Source organism: Hippocampus bargibanti, linkage group LG13 (assembly GCF_051943395.1).
Source record: "Hippocampus bargibanti isolate YZ-2025 linkage group LG13, ASM5194339v1, whole genome shotgun sequence".
Classification (NCBI taxonomy): Eukaryota; Metazoa; Chordata; class Actinopteri; order Syngnathiformes; family Syngnathidae; genus Hippocampus; species Hippocampus bargibanti.
The window spans coordinates 4495175-4512915 of NC_142746.1; the positions used below are offsets into that span (position 1 = coordinate 4495175).

At 40.0% G+C, this 17741-nt stretch overlaps 2 protein-coding genes across 2 annotated transcripts; both read left to right on the forward strand.

The window, feature by feature from the left end:
- The first annotated feature begins 665 nt into the window (after nt 1–665).
- Nucleotides 666–2952, forward strand: sdhaf4 (succinate dehydrogenase complex assembly factor 4). The gene is made up of 3 exons (XM_089012219.1): nt 666–790; nt 995–1108; nt 2248–2952. The coding sequence occupies exons 1-3, from the start codon at nt 670–672 to the stop codon at nt 2355–2357; spliced, it is 345 nt and encodes a 114-aa protein (XP_088868345.1). The 5' UTR covers nt 666–669; the 3' UTR covers nt 2358–2952.
- Nucleotides 2953–5613: 2661 nt separating this feature from the next.
- On the forward strand, nt 5614–17618 carry cep68 (centrosomal protein 68). The gene is given in 8 exon segments (XM_089012661.1): nt 5614–5673; nt 5676–5897; nt 7280–8305; nt 10983–11118; nt 12636–12808; nt 13364–13486; nt 13568–13664; nt 13732–17618. Coding segments are annotated over 8 exon segments (1998 nt in total). The 3' UTR covers nt 13893–17618.
- The last annotated feature ends 123 nt before the right edge of the window (nt 17619–17741 follow it).

A 17741-nucleotide genomic window follows, 5' to 3' on the forward strand; every position in this document is an offset into this window, starting at 1 on the left:
AAATTAAAATGATCACCCTATCGAGAGGGGAAATCAAAGATATCAAAGAATTTGAAATTTTCTGTGCATCATTCCAGACAGTTGAATACGGAAGAAGAGACAGGTACTTACAGAAACGTTGGCAAGTGTTTGTCCCTGCTCATTCAGTTAGACAATGTTTTCCAAACAAACCGAGAGTCTAAGAAGTTGTGCGCTATTCTCGAACCTGGACGCACCCCAAGTCTTGGATGACAAATAACCAGAGCAGAGTAGATGAGCTACGGCTGGTAGTTTCTTCAATTTATTAAATAGCAACGCACCGCATTTGACTGTCGGTATCGCAATGTCGACCGAAAAATAAGTGTGTATACGCCGTATACCGGCGTATAACCTCGACTACACCTCTGGTTTTATATCATATGAATGTTGTACTGTATTTTGTTCATTGATTTAGCTGGTGAGTTAAGTGACCACATTATATGTCGTCATAGAGAGCAGTGACAGTAAACCAAAATATTGTTTTACTGTGCTACAGGGTGGTGATAATTGTTCCTTACGTAATCTATTCTATACAGTGCATTTTTGATAAAGTAAAATGAAAGGAACTAAGCTTTGTCGCTCTCTTGTGGTGATATTATAAAATAACATCCTGATCTTCCGTCGCATAATTATGACGTCTATGTTCCTCCAATGTCACAATTGTTTAATCGCCGGGTCCGAGGAAGTAAACAGATGTCTCGCCTACCGTCGACTGTTTTCAGCCTCAAATATTTATCTTCAAAGAGTCTTATCTCGGAAACGCCATTGTTAGGCGAGTTGCTCTTTTTTCGTTGCTGATACCACTCAAGTAAAGCGTTAGTATTCTCAATATAAAATGCAATAGTCTGACCTTAAGCTTGGATGTAAACTGCCTTCCACTCTACGAAGAGAGGTCCACTGTGCCCGACCTAAACAGAGAAAAGTAAACGCTCCAACTTCATCACTAATAACGTGTTTTAATTTGGATGGCATCCAGGATGGTTTCGGTTCGCCAGTGGTGCAGTAAAGGACCGAGAACCTCCGAAAAAAGCTACTACTCCGCAGGGACGGTTTGACAAGGACGAAGAGAAAAACAAGGATTTTCTGGAGAGTAAGTGTTTTGGGCCGAGGTGTAAAATTAACATCTATCTATCTATCTATCTATCTATCTATCTATCTATCTATCTATCTATCTATCTATCTATCTATCTATCTATCTATCTATCTATCTTCTCTCTCTGCCTCTCTCTCTGTGTTTCTCTCTCTGTGTTTCTCTCTCTTTTTTTCGTTATGCTTCCATCGAATATCACATAATATAACATAACCTTAAAGGACAACCGACATCACTTTTTGGTTTCCTAACTGACATCAGAAAAACGTTTGATAGCATCTAAAATACCCAAAACAGGCAGTATGATATTTTTAGTGAAATGCAAAACACCAACAAAAATGACTTCAGGTGTCCAAAATCTGCACAAAAAAAATGAACCCGGAAGTGGCCAGTTTCAGAAGGTCCCGCCCCCTTGTTCGTGGTGTCACCCCTAGACGTCTTGCCTTGCTGGAGAATCAAAACAATGGCTTCAGATTCGAAGAATATGCTTTCTTGTTACTCATTCAGTTATGAATATGATTCAAATAGTTATGAAGAGGAAAGCATACATGTTTTTATTCCGTGCCATTTTGAGGCAATAGAGGGCAGGGGGAAATGTAGCACCAAAAAAAGAGGCAGAAGTGGGTGACAAAGCTCCGTGTAAGGCATTAATCAGCCCGTTTCCACAGGCTGATTAATTCCTCGATTGCAAACATGTATGCTCACGAAGTTTTCAGACCAAACAAGTACAGCAAAATGCATTGGCGTGATGGAAGGACTGCTACAATGTGTCCTTTTTTCGGTCAGGGGCGTTCCTTCAGTGATGTAACGTGAGGACTCGTCAAAAAGGACTCGAAAACAAGACTTCCGGAATATTCAGCGCGAGTCTTAAAACGTAAAATATAGCTATAGGCGGTGGAATCTTTGTAAAATACGCTCAGTAGAAGTCATTTGAAGCCATTTTACAAATTATGGACACAACTTGTCCGGAGACTTCGGTTGTCCTTTAAACTCTCATACAATAATCTATGCCTCACTGTTGAAGGCTTTAAAACATTAAAACAAATAAAGATGTCACCACCAAGATAGTATGGCACCAAACAGAGAATTGAGTGAGGCTGTTATAAATTTATCAGACAGAATCATTTCTCATCCCCAAGGGTTTCCTGAAGATGTGAATCCTGTGACAAAGGAAAAGGGAGGCCCCCGAGGTCCAGAGCCAACACGCTATGGAGACTGGGAGAGGAAGGGTCGCTGTGTGGACTTCTAGTTCACCACCTGTACAGTCTTGCACCTGGAAAATATCCATTTGAATGGTGTTCATTATGTATGTCTGCAATGTGGTGTTAACATCATCCAATGAGGACTACTATGCTTCTAAGTCAGGGGTTGGGAACCTATGGCTCTTGAGCCGTATATGGCTCTTTTGATGATTTCACCTGGCTCGCAGATAAAACAAAATATTCAAAATATAAACTACAAAATACAAAATATTCCAAGTTAATGACCAACGAATAAAATAGTGAAAAGAAAAAAAAGATGATGAGTATTGTACACTTCAGGATGAATGGACGGAAGGATTCACCTTTATGGAGAGAACAGGTTCTGCCATGATTCTAATTTGCAAGGAAACAATATCATTGATGAAACAGTCGAATGTTAGTGGCACTTTGACCAGCCCCATGCTAACGTTAGCATCAGTATACTCTGCAAGAGACCGCAGAAAGCAAGCCTGCAAGCTAATGAGCAGTGTGCAGGCTAGCTAGCAGTAACTTCGCATATGAACCTGACAAGCTGACTTTCATTCTGATAATTTTCTGATAGAAAAGCGATCACATTCATGGTATTATCACCAAATTATGTTAAAGAATACATTCTAACATTGTATTAAAATCATATATATATATATATATATATATATATATATATATATATATATATATATATATATATATATATATATATATATATATATACACACACACACACACACACACACACACACACACACACACACATACACACACACACACACACACACACACACACACACACTATATGTGTGTTGTTAACCATCATCCACTCTGAAACGGTGCTTATCACAAACCCCTGCAAGCATTTGTGTGATACTTAGCACTTCTCTTTTTGCCGGCTCAAGATTAACCACCGATGTGACTGATGAGACAGCATGTGTCTTAGCCATGCCTGAAATAAAACAAAATATTCAAAAAACGTCCACATTTTTAGCCGTTAGTCCACACGACAAATCTACTTTTGCCACATTTAATATGGCGGTTACATCGGCGTAGGAGTTAACACTGAATGACTCAAGATGGAAAAACTTTGTTCGCGTTCTTCTCGACCAATCACACATCAGTGATGCGTTGAAATACCTTAAGGATACTCGGAATTGAGAAATTTTTTCCCCTGGAATTTAGTATGAAGATTAATGTAAATTTGAATAACGTCACCAATATGCATTGCTATACAACAAAATCATTACATAAAAGTAATTTACATTTCAGCGATTAGAAATTGAGAGACACAGGGTTTATTTTATACCACGTTAATGTACATTTGTGAGTATAGTTTTGCTTTGTCTGAATGCCGCTGTGCCAATGACCATTTTGTGTTTGGGAGCTTTTTACTGAGTATCTTCGTCTTTATTAAGTTCATAGCCACAAGAGGACACAAGCCAATGTCTTATTGTGCCGGTCCCAAGCCCGGATAAATACAGAGGGTTGTGTCAGGAAGGGCATACGACGTAAAAGCTGGGCCAAAACAAACATGCGAATCAAACCTCTGAAGATGAAGGACGATGGTGGCGATCCCTTGAACGGAAAAGCCGAAAGGAAAATAAGTTAATGTACATTTTGCAGAACCGGTACCACACAGTCCAGCGTTTTGAAACAGCTAAATATTTCATTGACAATGGTAACGTATATGTTTTTTTTTCCTATGAAGGTTATGAGCATGTTCGGTTTGTGTGGTAAATTCATCGCTTTAACATTGGTACATGAATGCAACACAATTTGGGAAGGAGGGCCGAGGGGCTTGCACGATTATGAGACGTCTCATCACGACAAAATGGACATTCTTCGCAAATATACTCTAATCATCGGGGTAAGAAGCTGAGCCACATTTTCTAGGTCTTTGTCTATCTTTAGCGAGCTTATATGGTGAAACAAACTTTTCATTGATTGATTGATTACACTCGCTACGCCTCGCTTCAAAACAATACACTTCAGACTGACGTTATCGATGGCAGGATCTTATGGACGTCCATCACCATTTTTTGTTTAATGTTTGTGCATTTTTCACAATGTACTGTATGTCATTTGCGTCATTGCCAAAATGTTGAATTCTTCATGCGGTATTCATGTTTTTGTAAGACTGAAGTTATTTCGAGTGTTGCGCATCTTTTGTTTGGTTTTCCTGTTACCCTGAACACATTGTGTTTCGTGCAACCGCTGCTGTTTTCGTACAAGTAGTTCAATTCCTGCCGGCTGTTGCTATGGTTCATCACATGATGACCACTGCCACGTGACATTTGCAGAACTCAAGAAGCCTCAACCTAAATTACAAATGGAAATATTTCATAATTCCGTTAGTTTACTCCCATCTATGCTGTCGAGGTTCTCATGGTCAGCAAATTTTAATTTAAAAATGCTGTTATAGCATAGGCTGTGGGGGACAACTAAATTGTAAATATGTCTATGTGCCTTTCTGTTTATTCTTTAATCTACTCACAATTTATTCCTCCTGTTTATTCGTCATGTATTGTTAACCATGTCATTGACTCATAACTATTGCAAGGCCCTGCAAGCATGCAGTTTGTTCCAGATGCATTTGGACAATTAAGATCAGGGTCAAATTTGTATTTTCATTAGTTTTTTTTATAACTTTGATTAAACAATGGAAACACGCCGTCATCATTCAGGAAAGAGCAGATTGTCACAAAGCCATTGCTGTGGATATTTTGAGAGGCCATTCGCCCCATTCGCTGACTACCCTACCCTGTGCGTTTGAGGAATTAGTTTAACTGTTGATACATTTGTATAATTCCCCAAAAATTACAAAGTCCAGTGTTGTTATGAAATAGAAAATGTTTGCATTGTTTGTAATGTTATTGATAATCATGTGCATATTTCATTGGCTGTAACATCCGCAGTATTGCAACACATCAGCATTTGATCAGAAATGTTATAACGCTTTAACAACAGAAGTAGAAAACAATGTACTTTTTGTGCATTTTTTTGTTGTTAATCTGTCACAGATTAGGTATGCAGCACTCATCAAACGATTATGATGAGGGAAAAGGCTATTCATTGTAATTGTGTTGGGCGATACTGCATAATTTCTGTGTCTATTGTCACCCCTTTTGTGTCGAATTATAGCAATGTACAGCTACCTGTAATTGCACTACAGTACACAGGTTAAAAATAAATTTTCTGTCCTTTTTATAACAGTGAAGGATGTAATTTTATTTCAATGTACATTACATTTCATTGACAGGAGATTAATCGATGACATCTTCTCCAGTGGACACCATTGAATGCAGCCAGCCATGGAAGTGGCATCTTCCATATACAGTACATATGTTAGCCACAACATGGGATTAAATGCAACAGATGTTGCGGGTGGCAAGAGAGCAATAGATAGGGAAAAACAACAGACCCATAAAAGTGTTACTATGGCACCCACTTGCAGATATTTGGCTGAAAGGCAATATGTGATGAGAAAGCCTCTCTTCGATCTGGAACAGCCATCCATTTTAAAGAAGACTCATCAGCAGCAGCACCAACAGAAGGTAAGTACATTGATGGAATATCTCAGGTAGTGATATTATCGTATTTTGAATTACTATCCATGTCTGTGAAGTTGGCGTGCTAACCACTCGACTACCACATCAAAATCAAAACACAGTGATACCTCGATTTAAGAACCCCTTGGCTTACGAACTTTTCGGTTTACGAATGTTAAATTTATGAAAATTTTATCGTGGCATACAAACTTTTTTCGTACACGGATGTGCCTCAATGACTGATGTGTCGTTCGCGAACGAGCCTGTTCTTCGAAACAGCCAATTGTTTTAGTCCTCTATTCCCCGTCCCCAGCCTTCAGTTAAAGCCACGTGATTGGTCAAGAACGCAGCAGTGAGGGGGGGTGGGGTTTAAGGCTAGAGAGAGAGTGAAGCCGTTCTCCAAAAAGAAAATAGCTGCCGACTTTTTTTGTCCTATTCCCCGCCCCCAGTTTTCGGTTAAAGCCACGTGATTGGTCAAGAACGCAGCAGTGAGGGGAAGTGGTTTAAACATTAAAGAGACACGCAGACGACAGTGAGAGAGTTTCAACTGTGATAGTTCAAAGGCAGAGTGTAGACTGCAAGGTTAAAATATTCCATCAATCAGGTTCCACAAACAACCCGCACAAGCTATCTGTACACTTGATGCAAAAATCTATCAACCCAGCTAAACAGAACACAATTGTTGAGGAACTAGATAAAATTATAACAGAGAAAGCACCGACAAGGGATCATTCCTCAAGATGGTGAAAGAAGAAGGTTACGTTCCTCATCACGTGTTTAATGCTGATGAAACCGGCCACTCCATTCCATCAAGCCGTCAACGACCCGCAAATAACCCGCACAAGCCATCTGTACAATTTGAAGAGAAAAGACAAGCAAGGGAACGAGCTATTAATGAAGTTTCTTGTGTGTGTGCCTGCATCTGTTGCCGTTGCAATATCACAACTTCTGAGATGTACAACCCAGAGCTCCTTGAGAAACTTTATGCAAAAAACTATCCATTCCATCAAGCCATCAACCACCATCACAAAGGTAAATAAAACGACTTTATTATAAAGTACAATTTATTTCTTTAATTATAATACCATAGCACATTTATTATACCGAAAATAAGGTATATTTTGTGTAGTTTTAAGGCTTAGAAAATTATAAAGTAGAAAATTATGTTTTATTGGGACCAGGGAACGGATTATTCTCATTTTAATAGTTTCCTATGGGAAATTATTTTTTGGGATACACACTTTTCGCCTTCCACACTCTGTCTGGGAACCAAATAAGTTCGTAAGCCAAGGTGTCACTGTAAATGAACTTTGAGATTATAACAGAATTAATTCAAGTACCTGAAATGTGATTTGATTTTTGAAAACACATTTTTTGATATTTCACAGGAGATGCATCTCAGTACCAGCAGAAAACATGAAGGTCAGCATTCCGTTAAGATTAAGTTGCTGACTAGGTTAGAAGAAGACCAGAAATCCGTGAGCAATGGCTTCACCCCCAGTGATGTCCCCAATCATTCAGCCTCGACAGAAGTGTGCAGCTCACTTTTTGATATACCAGAACACAGCCCAAAGATAGAACATAAAGAAGCTTTTGTTGAATTGACTTTTACCAGAAATAAGGCAATTCAGTGTAACCTCCCCAACAACATTTTGGAGTCGCAGAAGAAGGATCGTCCAGAGAAGCTTCAACTATCATCCACCATTCTGTACCCCACCCATACCCCCACTCCATATTTCTCATATTCTAAAAGAGATCAAACAACAGAACACAAAAAACAAAACCTCTACTCTTTACCCGGACAGTCAAGAAGACAAACCATGTCATACCACGAAGCAAACTATTGGGACTGTGCTATCCCGAATTCTTTGCCCACATCCACAAATAGACACGCCGCATCCTGGGATCCGAACCAGGAGTATCAAACTTTGCTGGACTACACTTACCCTCTAAGACCTGGGCAGATAGACAGGAAATGCGATAATGCTGCGTTCCTTGGTGACTCTACCCAACAACAAGACCTGAATTTACAGGATTCTGGGATTGAATTGGATCACCTTCAGACCACCAGCCTGTCTGGGTCGGATTTAAACCTGAGCAACGCCACACAGACAAAAAAGTGGGACAGAATGGCTCATCAAATTAATTCCATGGGTGTGGACTCTTCTGTGATTTTCTCCCAATCACTCTCTTCTGAGTTGTTTTTGGACACTTTGGACTTAGTTCTGGACAAAGAAGTTGGGAACTCTCACCATAGAAGTCATCATCATCAATATGCACAACCCTGCTCCTCCATCGCTTTTAGCCACACAACAAGTGTTTTTCCTCAGCCCAAATTTATAGGTGGGGACTTTGACAAGGAATTCTGGGCTCTGCCTGATCACCTGGAAGAGGTGACACACCTCACCAGACAGGTCAGTGTTATCAAACTGTACTTTTGAAAGTTGCTGGGTGCACCAACGCTCAGGGTCTAGTTTCAACAAGTACTCATGATATGTAATAATTATTTGTTGTTGAAAGTTGCAAAAGATGACAAACCAATTGATACAGGTAACATCCGACTTACGACCGAGTTCCGTTCCGACCAAACGGTCGTAAGTCGAAATACATTCAAAATGTTGAATAGAGACCCGGAGGCTAAATGACTGGTAAACTCTCCCCTCTGGTGCCATCACACGGTGGCTTGTTGTGCGAGAGTGAAATGCTGGCTGGCTGGGCAAAATTGTCGAACACGTTGCCGGCCTGCTAGCTCGTTGCGGTGCCAGGCGTATATTTATTTTTTTTAAATGGAGGTCGTGGTCGTAAGTACGGGTGGTCGTAAGTCCCCACCCATACCCCCACTTCCATATTTCGTAAGTCGGATGTTACCTGTATTTCTTTTTGCGCACTACTGCCCTGGCATAACAGACCAAAGCAGTCCGCTTCAGAAATGGAGTTTGGGTGCTTTCACAAACGCAACATTTCATAATTTTTAGTCGAACTCACCGGTAAACTGATTAGCACATCAGCTTCATAGAACAGACTTCAAGGGTTCAATTCCAGCTGGGGAAGATTTCCAGTCTTCCTTTTTGTTCAACTCACTGGAAAATAACAGGCACGTGAAACTATTTTTGTAGCTAGCTCGGTGTTGTAAAACTGTACAATGGTGGATTTAGAAGCTTAGTAGAAACCCAGACCACCCAAAAACACAGGTACTGGGAGAACATGTAACCTCCACACAGGAAGAGCACAATCGAGCACTCTGACCCAGACGTGCCAACAATTCCACCATATATATATATATATATATATATATATATATATATATATATATATATATATATATATATATATATATATATATATATATAAAATCGCTTCTTTAACTGATAGTCAACCTATGCAGCCTGTGCCTGATTTTTATTGATCGTGGATGCAAATTAAAAGTAACAAACAAAAAAAGTATTTTTTCACGTATATGCACTGCGTCCCAATCATATGCCTCTCAGTGTATACCTGGAGGCCAAGGCACTTCCCTGGTACAAGCATCAACATCCATGAATCAAAATATACGTAGACATTTTAACGAGTGACCTTTCCATGAACTGATACATCTGTAACCTTGCTTCAGGATCTCTTCACATGCTGGGGTATTCCCACTATTCTTTATCCACCCGAAGTTAAATCTTCGTTTCAATATTATTCGTTAACAACCGCCTTTGCTCCATTCACCTCAAAATGACCCCTGATTCTCTTGTGCTCCATTGTTTGTGTACAAGCTGTAAAAACGCATGTGTTGAGCTCAATCAAGCATGTAACAAAATGAAACTTTCAAACGTGATAACATTGTGTTTGTCTATTCTTCATTAACAGGGTGTTTAAAATACTACATCCAAGAAATCAGAATAGGATAGAAAAGATAGAAAAATGGAATAGAAACGACAAATTGCATTTTAAGACATACTTTTTGCTTTTGAGACAGAAGTGAGACTTTTAGGTGCTCCTTATTGGGTGGCAAATATTTGTAAGTATATTTTGCAGTATTCAGATGGGGAGTTTGCAAGTTCTCCCTGTGGTTGTTTGGGTTTTCACCAAGTACTGCATATCTTTCACAAATGCATTCAAATCTTTATTTTGCTTCTCTATACAAATGTTGGTGAATAGGAAGACATTAGCTTTAGCCTATCTGCCCTGCGATCGGCTAGCAACCAATCATTGGTGTACCTTGCCTCAGTTTATCCGCAATTGGAGTAATAATAATAATAATAATAATAATAATACATTCAATCAATAAGCGCCTTTCAAAACTCTTAAGGTCACTTTACAGTCACAGAATAAGTTTTTTTTGTGGGTGAGCAGCGGCAGCCACACGCACCAGCGTTCACTCAACCCGGAAGTTACTCAAATAGATAGAAAGCTAGCTAATATATAGCTAATAGCAAGCCAGTTAGATAGCTAGCCAGATAGATAGCTAATAGCCAGCTAGATAGACAATATATAGCCAGCTTGACTGCTAATAGATAGCAAATAGATTGCTAGCCTGCTAGATAGCCAGCCAGCCAGATAGACAGCTGTATAGTCAGATAAATAAAAAGAAGTGAAGAGAGGAAAAAAGAAATAACAATAAAGTCATTGGTGTGATTAAAAAAAAGCTTTTAAATTAATCCATATACATATACATACTAACTATTCTATTTCTAGAATCGAAGGATTTTGACTAGTTTTAGTTGTCCCAATGCGCATCCTATTGTCAATAATGACCGTTGGAAACACCACATGAATTGAGTTGATGCTCGACAGTCATTTTTTTGTCTTGTGTTCTTTGGGAAATTTCTGAAAATGTTCTCATTTTATTCGTCCAGAACTCACTCAATATTGTGACTTGATTTGTTTATCTTGTCTTTCTGTCTCCAGACAGTCCCCAACTTACGAACGAGATGATGCATGGTTTACTAGTCCATCATGCTTAAGATTTGATGTACCTACCACAAATGCTCCCTTGCTTAATTTATCGTAAATATCCCTTGCTAATGATGTTGAGTTAGTATAAACAGTGGAGAAGACAGATTATTTTTTGCTATGGTTCAGATGTGGCGTTTTATCTGATTAAAGGTAAAGGAGGTGACAGCCTGGCTTCAGTGCCCACTGACAGCCACGTGTCAGTGTGTGGGTGATGCTTCGAATCGCCGGACTCAATCACAGCAAAAGAAAGATGTGGCTGAAGAGGCTGGTGCCAAAGAGTACGAAGGTAAGAAAAAGATCATGGAAGAGCGAACAAACAAAAAAAGAGAGTGCAGGTATGTACAGTGATACCTTGGCTTACGAACTTAATTGGTTCCCAGAAAGTGTGTGTAAGGCGAAAAGTGTGTATGTCACGTCTGCTCGAGGAGTGGTGACAGGACTCGAGGGACGACGGAAGGTGGTTAAGGTCAGATCCAAAATACACGGTGGAGATAGTTTGATTCCAAAAAAAGGGTCTTTACTGAGACACATATGGCATGAACAGAAAAACAGGCAAGGTAGAGGGCAAGGACAAAAACAGACCTGCGTGCGGAGGGGTGACGGGGAACTTCCTGGAATACACCGACAACAACTGAACGGTAAGGGTGGCTTTATAGCCAGAAGGCACAATTAAGGAAATGGGGAACAGGTGCGTGAGTCAGGAGAGCCAGGAAGGGAGGGGCCCGCTCCAAGGAGCAGCGGAGGAAGAGACAGGAGGGGAGGGGCACGCTCCTGGCGTCGACGAGGATGCGACAGTGTATTCCAAACGTTAATTTCCCATAGGAAACCATTAAAATGAGAATAATCGATTCCCAGGTCCCCATAAAACATAATTTTCAACGAAACAAGCCTTAAACCTACACACAATAAACCTTATTTTATGTATAATAAATGTGCTATAGTATTGTCATTAAAGAAATAAACTGTACTGTCTAATAAAGTCATTTTATTTACCTTTGTGATGGTCGTTGATGGCTTGATGGAATGGATAGTTTTTTGCATAAAGTGTCTCAAGGGGCTCTGGGTTGTACATCTTAGAAGTTGTGTTATTGCAACAGCAACAGATGCAGGCAGACACACTAGAAACTTCATAAATTGCTGGTTCCCTTGCTTGTCTTTTCTCTTCAAATTGTACAGATGGCTTGTGCGGGTTATTTGTGGAGCCTGATTGATGGGATATTTTAACCTTGCAGTCTACACTCTGCCTTTGGACCATCAATAAAATTGAAACGAGTCCCAATTTCACTGTTTTCTATCCGTTTTCTCACCATTACACTTTTGGGTTTTTTTTTCACTTTTTTTTTGTTTCAAGCTCTGTCGTCTCCCTTTCGTGTGTGTGCTTATGTAACCCCTCCCTCCTCTACCACAGATCTTGACCAGTCACGTGCGGCTTTAACCGAATACTGGGGGCGGGAATCTAGGGAAAGAAAAGCCGGCAGCCATTTCAGGAGCTCCAAGAACCAGCTTGTTCGCGAACGACACATCACTCATTGTGGCGCTCCGTGTGTTTCGTGAAAAATAGTTTGTATGCCAAGATTATATTCTCGCGAATTTAACGTTCGTAAGGCAAAACGTTCGTTAGCTAAAGCGTGCGTAAGCCGAAGTATCACTGTACTCATACCGTTGAACAAGTTATCTTGGGGGATTCTAATTCTTCAGGTTTTTCTTTCCATTGCTTCATTTTTTGTATTGTAAATACAAGTCTGCCATGTTGGGTTTGCAATGCAAAAAGTAATATAGTCAGTGCTATTTACTTCTGATCAGCAGCCGATTATAGTAACCTTGAGACAAGGAGAAGTACCAGTTCGTGGATGGAGTCTGTTGGTCCAGGACTGACTCTGGACAGTCTCAGGGAGGTGCAGACTTTGGTGGAGCAGCTTTGTAGCATCCGCCTGGAGGAGCAGGACCACAGTTGCTCTTTAATGCAACGTACGCATGTAAGTACTAAAATCGGGACCGTTTTGAACAGCCTGTCTCGAGAGGAATTTGGGGGTTTCAGAGTTTATCTTCACATTCGGCTGCGAAACGCTCCAGAGAGAGTTGGAGAGCTGCGCTTGAAATTATTATTATTATGATCAGAATCAGAATCATCTTTATTGCCAAGTATGTAGAACACACAAGGAATTTGTTTCCGGTAGAACACGCTGCACTAGTATCGTCGTCAAAAAAAACTGCTAAGTGGCACTATACAGTTCCATTTTGGCTACTGTTGAAAGAGTTGAAAGAGTTCAAAGAGTTAATGGCTTGGGGGAAGAAGCTCTTTAAATGATGATGATGATGATGATTATTATTATACTGAAGCATACTTCTGTGAAATTGATAAAAATACAGTATTGTATTTAAAAAGTACACAGAGTGTAATGATGCCTCAAATTCAGTAAAAATAAAATTGACTTATTGTATACTTATTGAACTACTTTTGGGGAAATTTGCATTTGCATTGGAAATTTTTGATTGGATAATAAATAGGCGGGATCTCAATTTTGTTACAGCTGTTTTGTTCACTTTTGGAGCAATATATCCACTGCCTCTACAAGGTTTCTAAGAAGATGGACATGTTGGTTAGACTCACGGTCGACAATGAAAACGTGAAGAGGTCACTTAGCGAATATCAGGTACCATCCACAATTTTAGGCATTCAAAATTAAAAGAGGGAGTGTCCATGATGCAATACTGACCCGTTGTCTTGTTCTTAGAAATTTCATCAAGAATTGAGAAGTCATCAGCACTTAATTTCTCAAGTTCTGCAAACCGGCGAGCTGCTTCTTGGTTGTATGGACGGCACGTCTCCATGTAAGGTCCCTCCCTCCAAACAACATTAGCGCAATGACTGAGCTTTGTTTCCTTTCCGTCATTTCAGTGTTAAGAAACACGCTGCTGTTGATTGAGAGGCAGTCCAGAGCCATGGAATATCGCACAGAGCACTTGTCCTCCATCCTTTTGGCCATGGACAACCAGACACATCCTAAAGAGTCCAATGATCCACTTCTAGAAGCTAAACTGGGGACCTCCACCAAGTGAATGTCCAATCTCCACCCATTTTCAAAAGCACTTGTCTTCAATGGGGTCATGGACGATTCTACCCCATCAGGGTCTGGGCAAGAAGCACAACCACTCTGGTCTGGTTGCCACCCAATTTCATGGCAGCTATATTCTGACACTCTTGGAAAACATTTGTGTATTTTGAGATGTGAGTCATTAGTTCTGTCTGTGTAAGCTCTCAGTCGTACAGGAGTGGTCCATCGATGAAAAGGTTTCTTCAGCCGTCATCTGTACAAATTTGAAGGTGTCGGACATTTCCTTTCTTATCCAAGATGCTTCTTCAGCGAACTAAAGTCTTACTGGTAGTATCAGCCCTACATGTATATCCCTACTGTCCAGGCATGGCGGTGCTGGACACTATTATGATAGGTCCCTGCTCTCAGGTTGGAGGGAGCAGAGGACTACTCCCTGCGGCTACACTGATTACTTCTATTGTCCTGACTGATTACTTCTATTGTCCTGACTGAGTATGGGGTCTATGACTGGCCTGATTTCCCCATTTGAACTGGTATAACCTCATCAGCATAACTAAGCCTATGTTGCCTAAGAAGTCGGTTGTAGGAACGATCCAAATTGAACCTCACTCCACCATGGCGATTTAGTGAAGGGTTTTGCTGTTTTAGGAAAATAGCTTATTTTACTCTCCTTTCAATCCATCTATTTTCTTTCGCTAAAATTTCAACCTCATTGTTGTCAAATGAGTGGTTGCTAGTTCTTTGGTGCATATGAACTGCAGATTGAGGCCCACTAGTATTATCCCTGCGATGTTGATGAAGTATGTTTCTGAGAATGTGTTTAGTCTCCCCAATGTATTGTTCTTTACAATTTTCATTTTTATAATGTATTGAATAAACTACATTACTTTGTTTTTCATATGGCAGCCTATCTTTTGGACTAATTTTTGCCTTAAAATGTTTATCGGTTTGAAATAAGTAGGAATTTTGTGTTGCCAAAGGACTTGTAGTTTGTCAGAAACCCCTGGATAAGAAGCAAAACGTCTGACACCTTCAAAGACGTACAGATGACGGCTGAAGAAACCTTCTCATCATTAGTTCTGTTTTCTTCTCTTTTTACTTCCATTTTTCTAAGAATTTTGTCATTATTATATCTCATTAACATTATTATACCATACTTTTTTATATCCCCACGAACAAATCGATTACAGTTTAAACATTCTTGATCACACAGAAAGCAGCTCAAGTTGTGATTTCATGGTTGGAAGTCACATACTGTACGTTTCCAACCGCCAAGTGTCCTTATACAGGGTGACCCAAAAAGATGCATAGCCATGAAAATTTCACTTGTCTTTGATTAAAAAGCTTTTTATGTCAAATTACAACTACACATTATTCAGTTTATGGCAGACAATTCTCCATAGTTTCAACTATTTCTGTCAAATTTTAGTCAATTTACGGCTTTCCCAAGATGTGGTCCAAATGTCCACCATTTTGTTGCAAGCAAACCTGTACTCGTCTGACAAAGTTGTCAATCACTTTTACACACTCCTCTTTCTGGAGGGTGACCCAAAAAGATGTGTCCGACTGAGTCCCTCACTGCAGCAACGTTTTCTCCCAAAAGAGGAGTGTGTGAAGTGATTGACAACTTTGCCAGGCGAGTACAGGTTTGCTTGCCACGAAATGGTAGACATTTGGAACATATCTTGGGAAAACTATAAATTTCTATGAACTCTATAAAGCAACTCTATGAATTTAATAAAGACGAAGATGCCCAATAAAAGTCTCCCAAACACAAAATGGTCATCAGCACTGCAACATTCAAAAAGCAAAACTATACCCACCATTTGATGTCAATGCTCTGATCTTACCGTGAAATGGGCATTTCTTTCCCTATATTACATCACAAAATAATTGACTTGGTCATTATGTGAAATTCAGCCATTTTCTATTACAGATGATGGCCACAGGGGGCAGTAGAGTACATGTATGCGTAACATAATGGACAAAGGTAAATAAAACGACTTTATTATACAGTACGGTTTATTTCTTTAAATACAATAAAATGGCAAATTTATTATACATAAAATAAGGTATATTTTGTGTAGTTTTAGGTCTTATGTAGTACAAATTTGTTTTATGGTGACCTGGGAACGGATTATTCTCATTTTAATTGTTACCTATGGGAAATTAATGTTTGGAAGACACACTTTTCGCCTTACACACACTTTCTGGGAACCAATTAAATTCGTAGCTGAGGGATCACTGTAATTGAACTGATGAAAGTAGGACCGTAATTAGGTGGTAGAAAGTGAGCTAAATTTATAATTTAGGTACCAAGGATGTTACTACATACAGTATGCACATGACTTCTTCATCCATCCATTTTCTGATCCATTTCTCCACACAAGGGATGCAGCCTGTTCCAGCTGTCTTCGGGCAGTTGGTGGGATACACCCTGAACCGGTTCCCAGCTAATCACAGGGCACACAGAAACAAACAACCCTCCGTGCTCTCATTCGCACCTGGGGACAATTTAGAGTGTTATATTCACTTCCCTCCCGAGCTTTTTGGAATGTTGGGGGAAACCGGAGTACCCAGAGAAAACGCATGCAAGCATGTAGAGACCATGCCAAATCCACACTGGAAGGCCAAAGCTGGAATCGAACCCAGCACTATGAGGGGACACCTACATGACTGATGAAGTTTTTCCATCCATCCATCTTCCGTATCGCTTATTCCTCAATTATGGTCACGGGGGGTGCTGGAGCCTATCCCAGCCGTCTTCAGGCACTCGGCAGGGGATACTCTGAATTGGTTGTAGGGGGGAAAAAAATATTCTCAGCAATAGCCACGTGAATCTTTTTGTTGACGCAGTAAATGGCAGAAAGAAAATTCATTTTGTGGCATTACTCAAAGGTCATCCTCATTTTTGGCGCTACTATTTGGCAAGCTAACAAGTTATTCAAGAGTGTATACTTTGGCTGTTCTCTCTTAAAGGACAACCGATGTTGTCCATAATTTGTAAAATGACTTCTACCGAGCGTATTTTACAAAGATTCCACCGCATATAGCTATGTATTTTACGTTTTAAGAATTGCGCTGAATATCCAGGTAGTCTTGTTTTTGAGTTGGTGACAATACCTACCGTGACGTCACGGTAGGTATAGTCACTGACCGAGAAAGCGACACACAATGCATTTTGCGGTACTTTGTTTCGTCTGAAAACTTTGTGTTGATGGCGAAATTAGAAGGAAAACACAAATAACGCGATGGTGAATCGTTGTGTGTTGCACCAAGACTACTATTTGATACTAGTTGACACAAATTCCCAGCAGACAAATCAGCCCATTTCCAACGGAGCTTGGGCGCCATCATCAGCATTTTCTGGGACGCTGTATTAGAGTCCTGATGGCTGCAATTGATACGGGAGGACTTATTTAATTGAGTGCAAACATTTATGCTTTGCTCTTCAGAACTATTTGAATCATATTCATAACTGGATGAATAACAAGAAAGCATCTTCTCCGAATCTGAAGCCATTGTTTTGATTTTCGAGCAAGGCAAGACATCTTGGCGTGACATCACGAACAAGGGGGCGTGACCTTCAGAAACTGGCCACTTCCGGGTTCAATTTGAAGTAGCTTTTGGACACTTTAAGTCATTTTTATTGGTGTTTTTCATTTAAAAAAAGTGGTGTCGGTTGTCCTTTAATGTGAACACATTTTGGCAGTGTGTTACAGTTAAAAGATACTTTTTCCATTCAAATAAGCATTCATTTTGACTCCACTTCTCGACGGCATTTGATGCTTGATTGAATAGGACATTTCAAATAGTCAGGTGGTCCAAAACAACCATGATCCAGCAATCAATA

Coding starts and splice junctions, on each gene's coding strand:
- sdhaf4 (XM_089012219.1), top strand. CDS start 670: ATGTCACAATTGTTTAATCGCCGGGTCCGAGGAAGTAAACAGATGTCT. Junction 791..994: donor CTCGGAAACGCCATTGTTAG/GCGAGTTGCTCT, acceptor GATGGCATCCAG/GATGGTTTCGGTTCGCCAGT. Junction 1,109..2,247: donor AAACAAGGATTTTCTGGAGA/GTAAGTGTTTTG, acceptor CTCATCCCCAAG/GGTTTCCTGAAGATGTGAAT.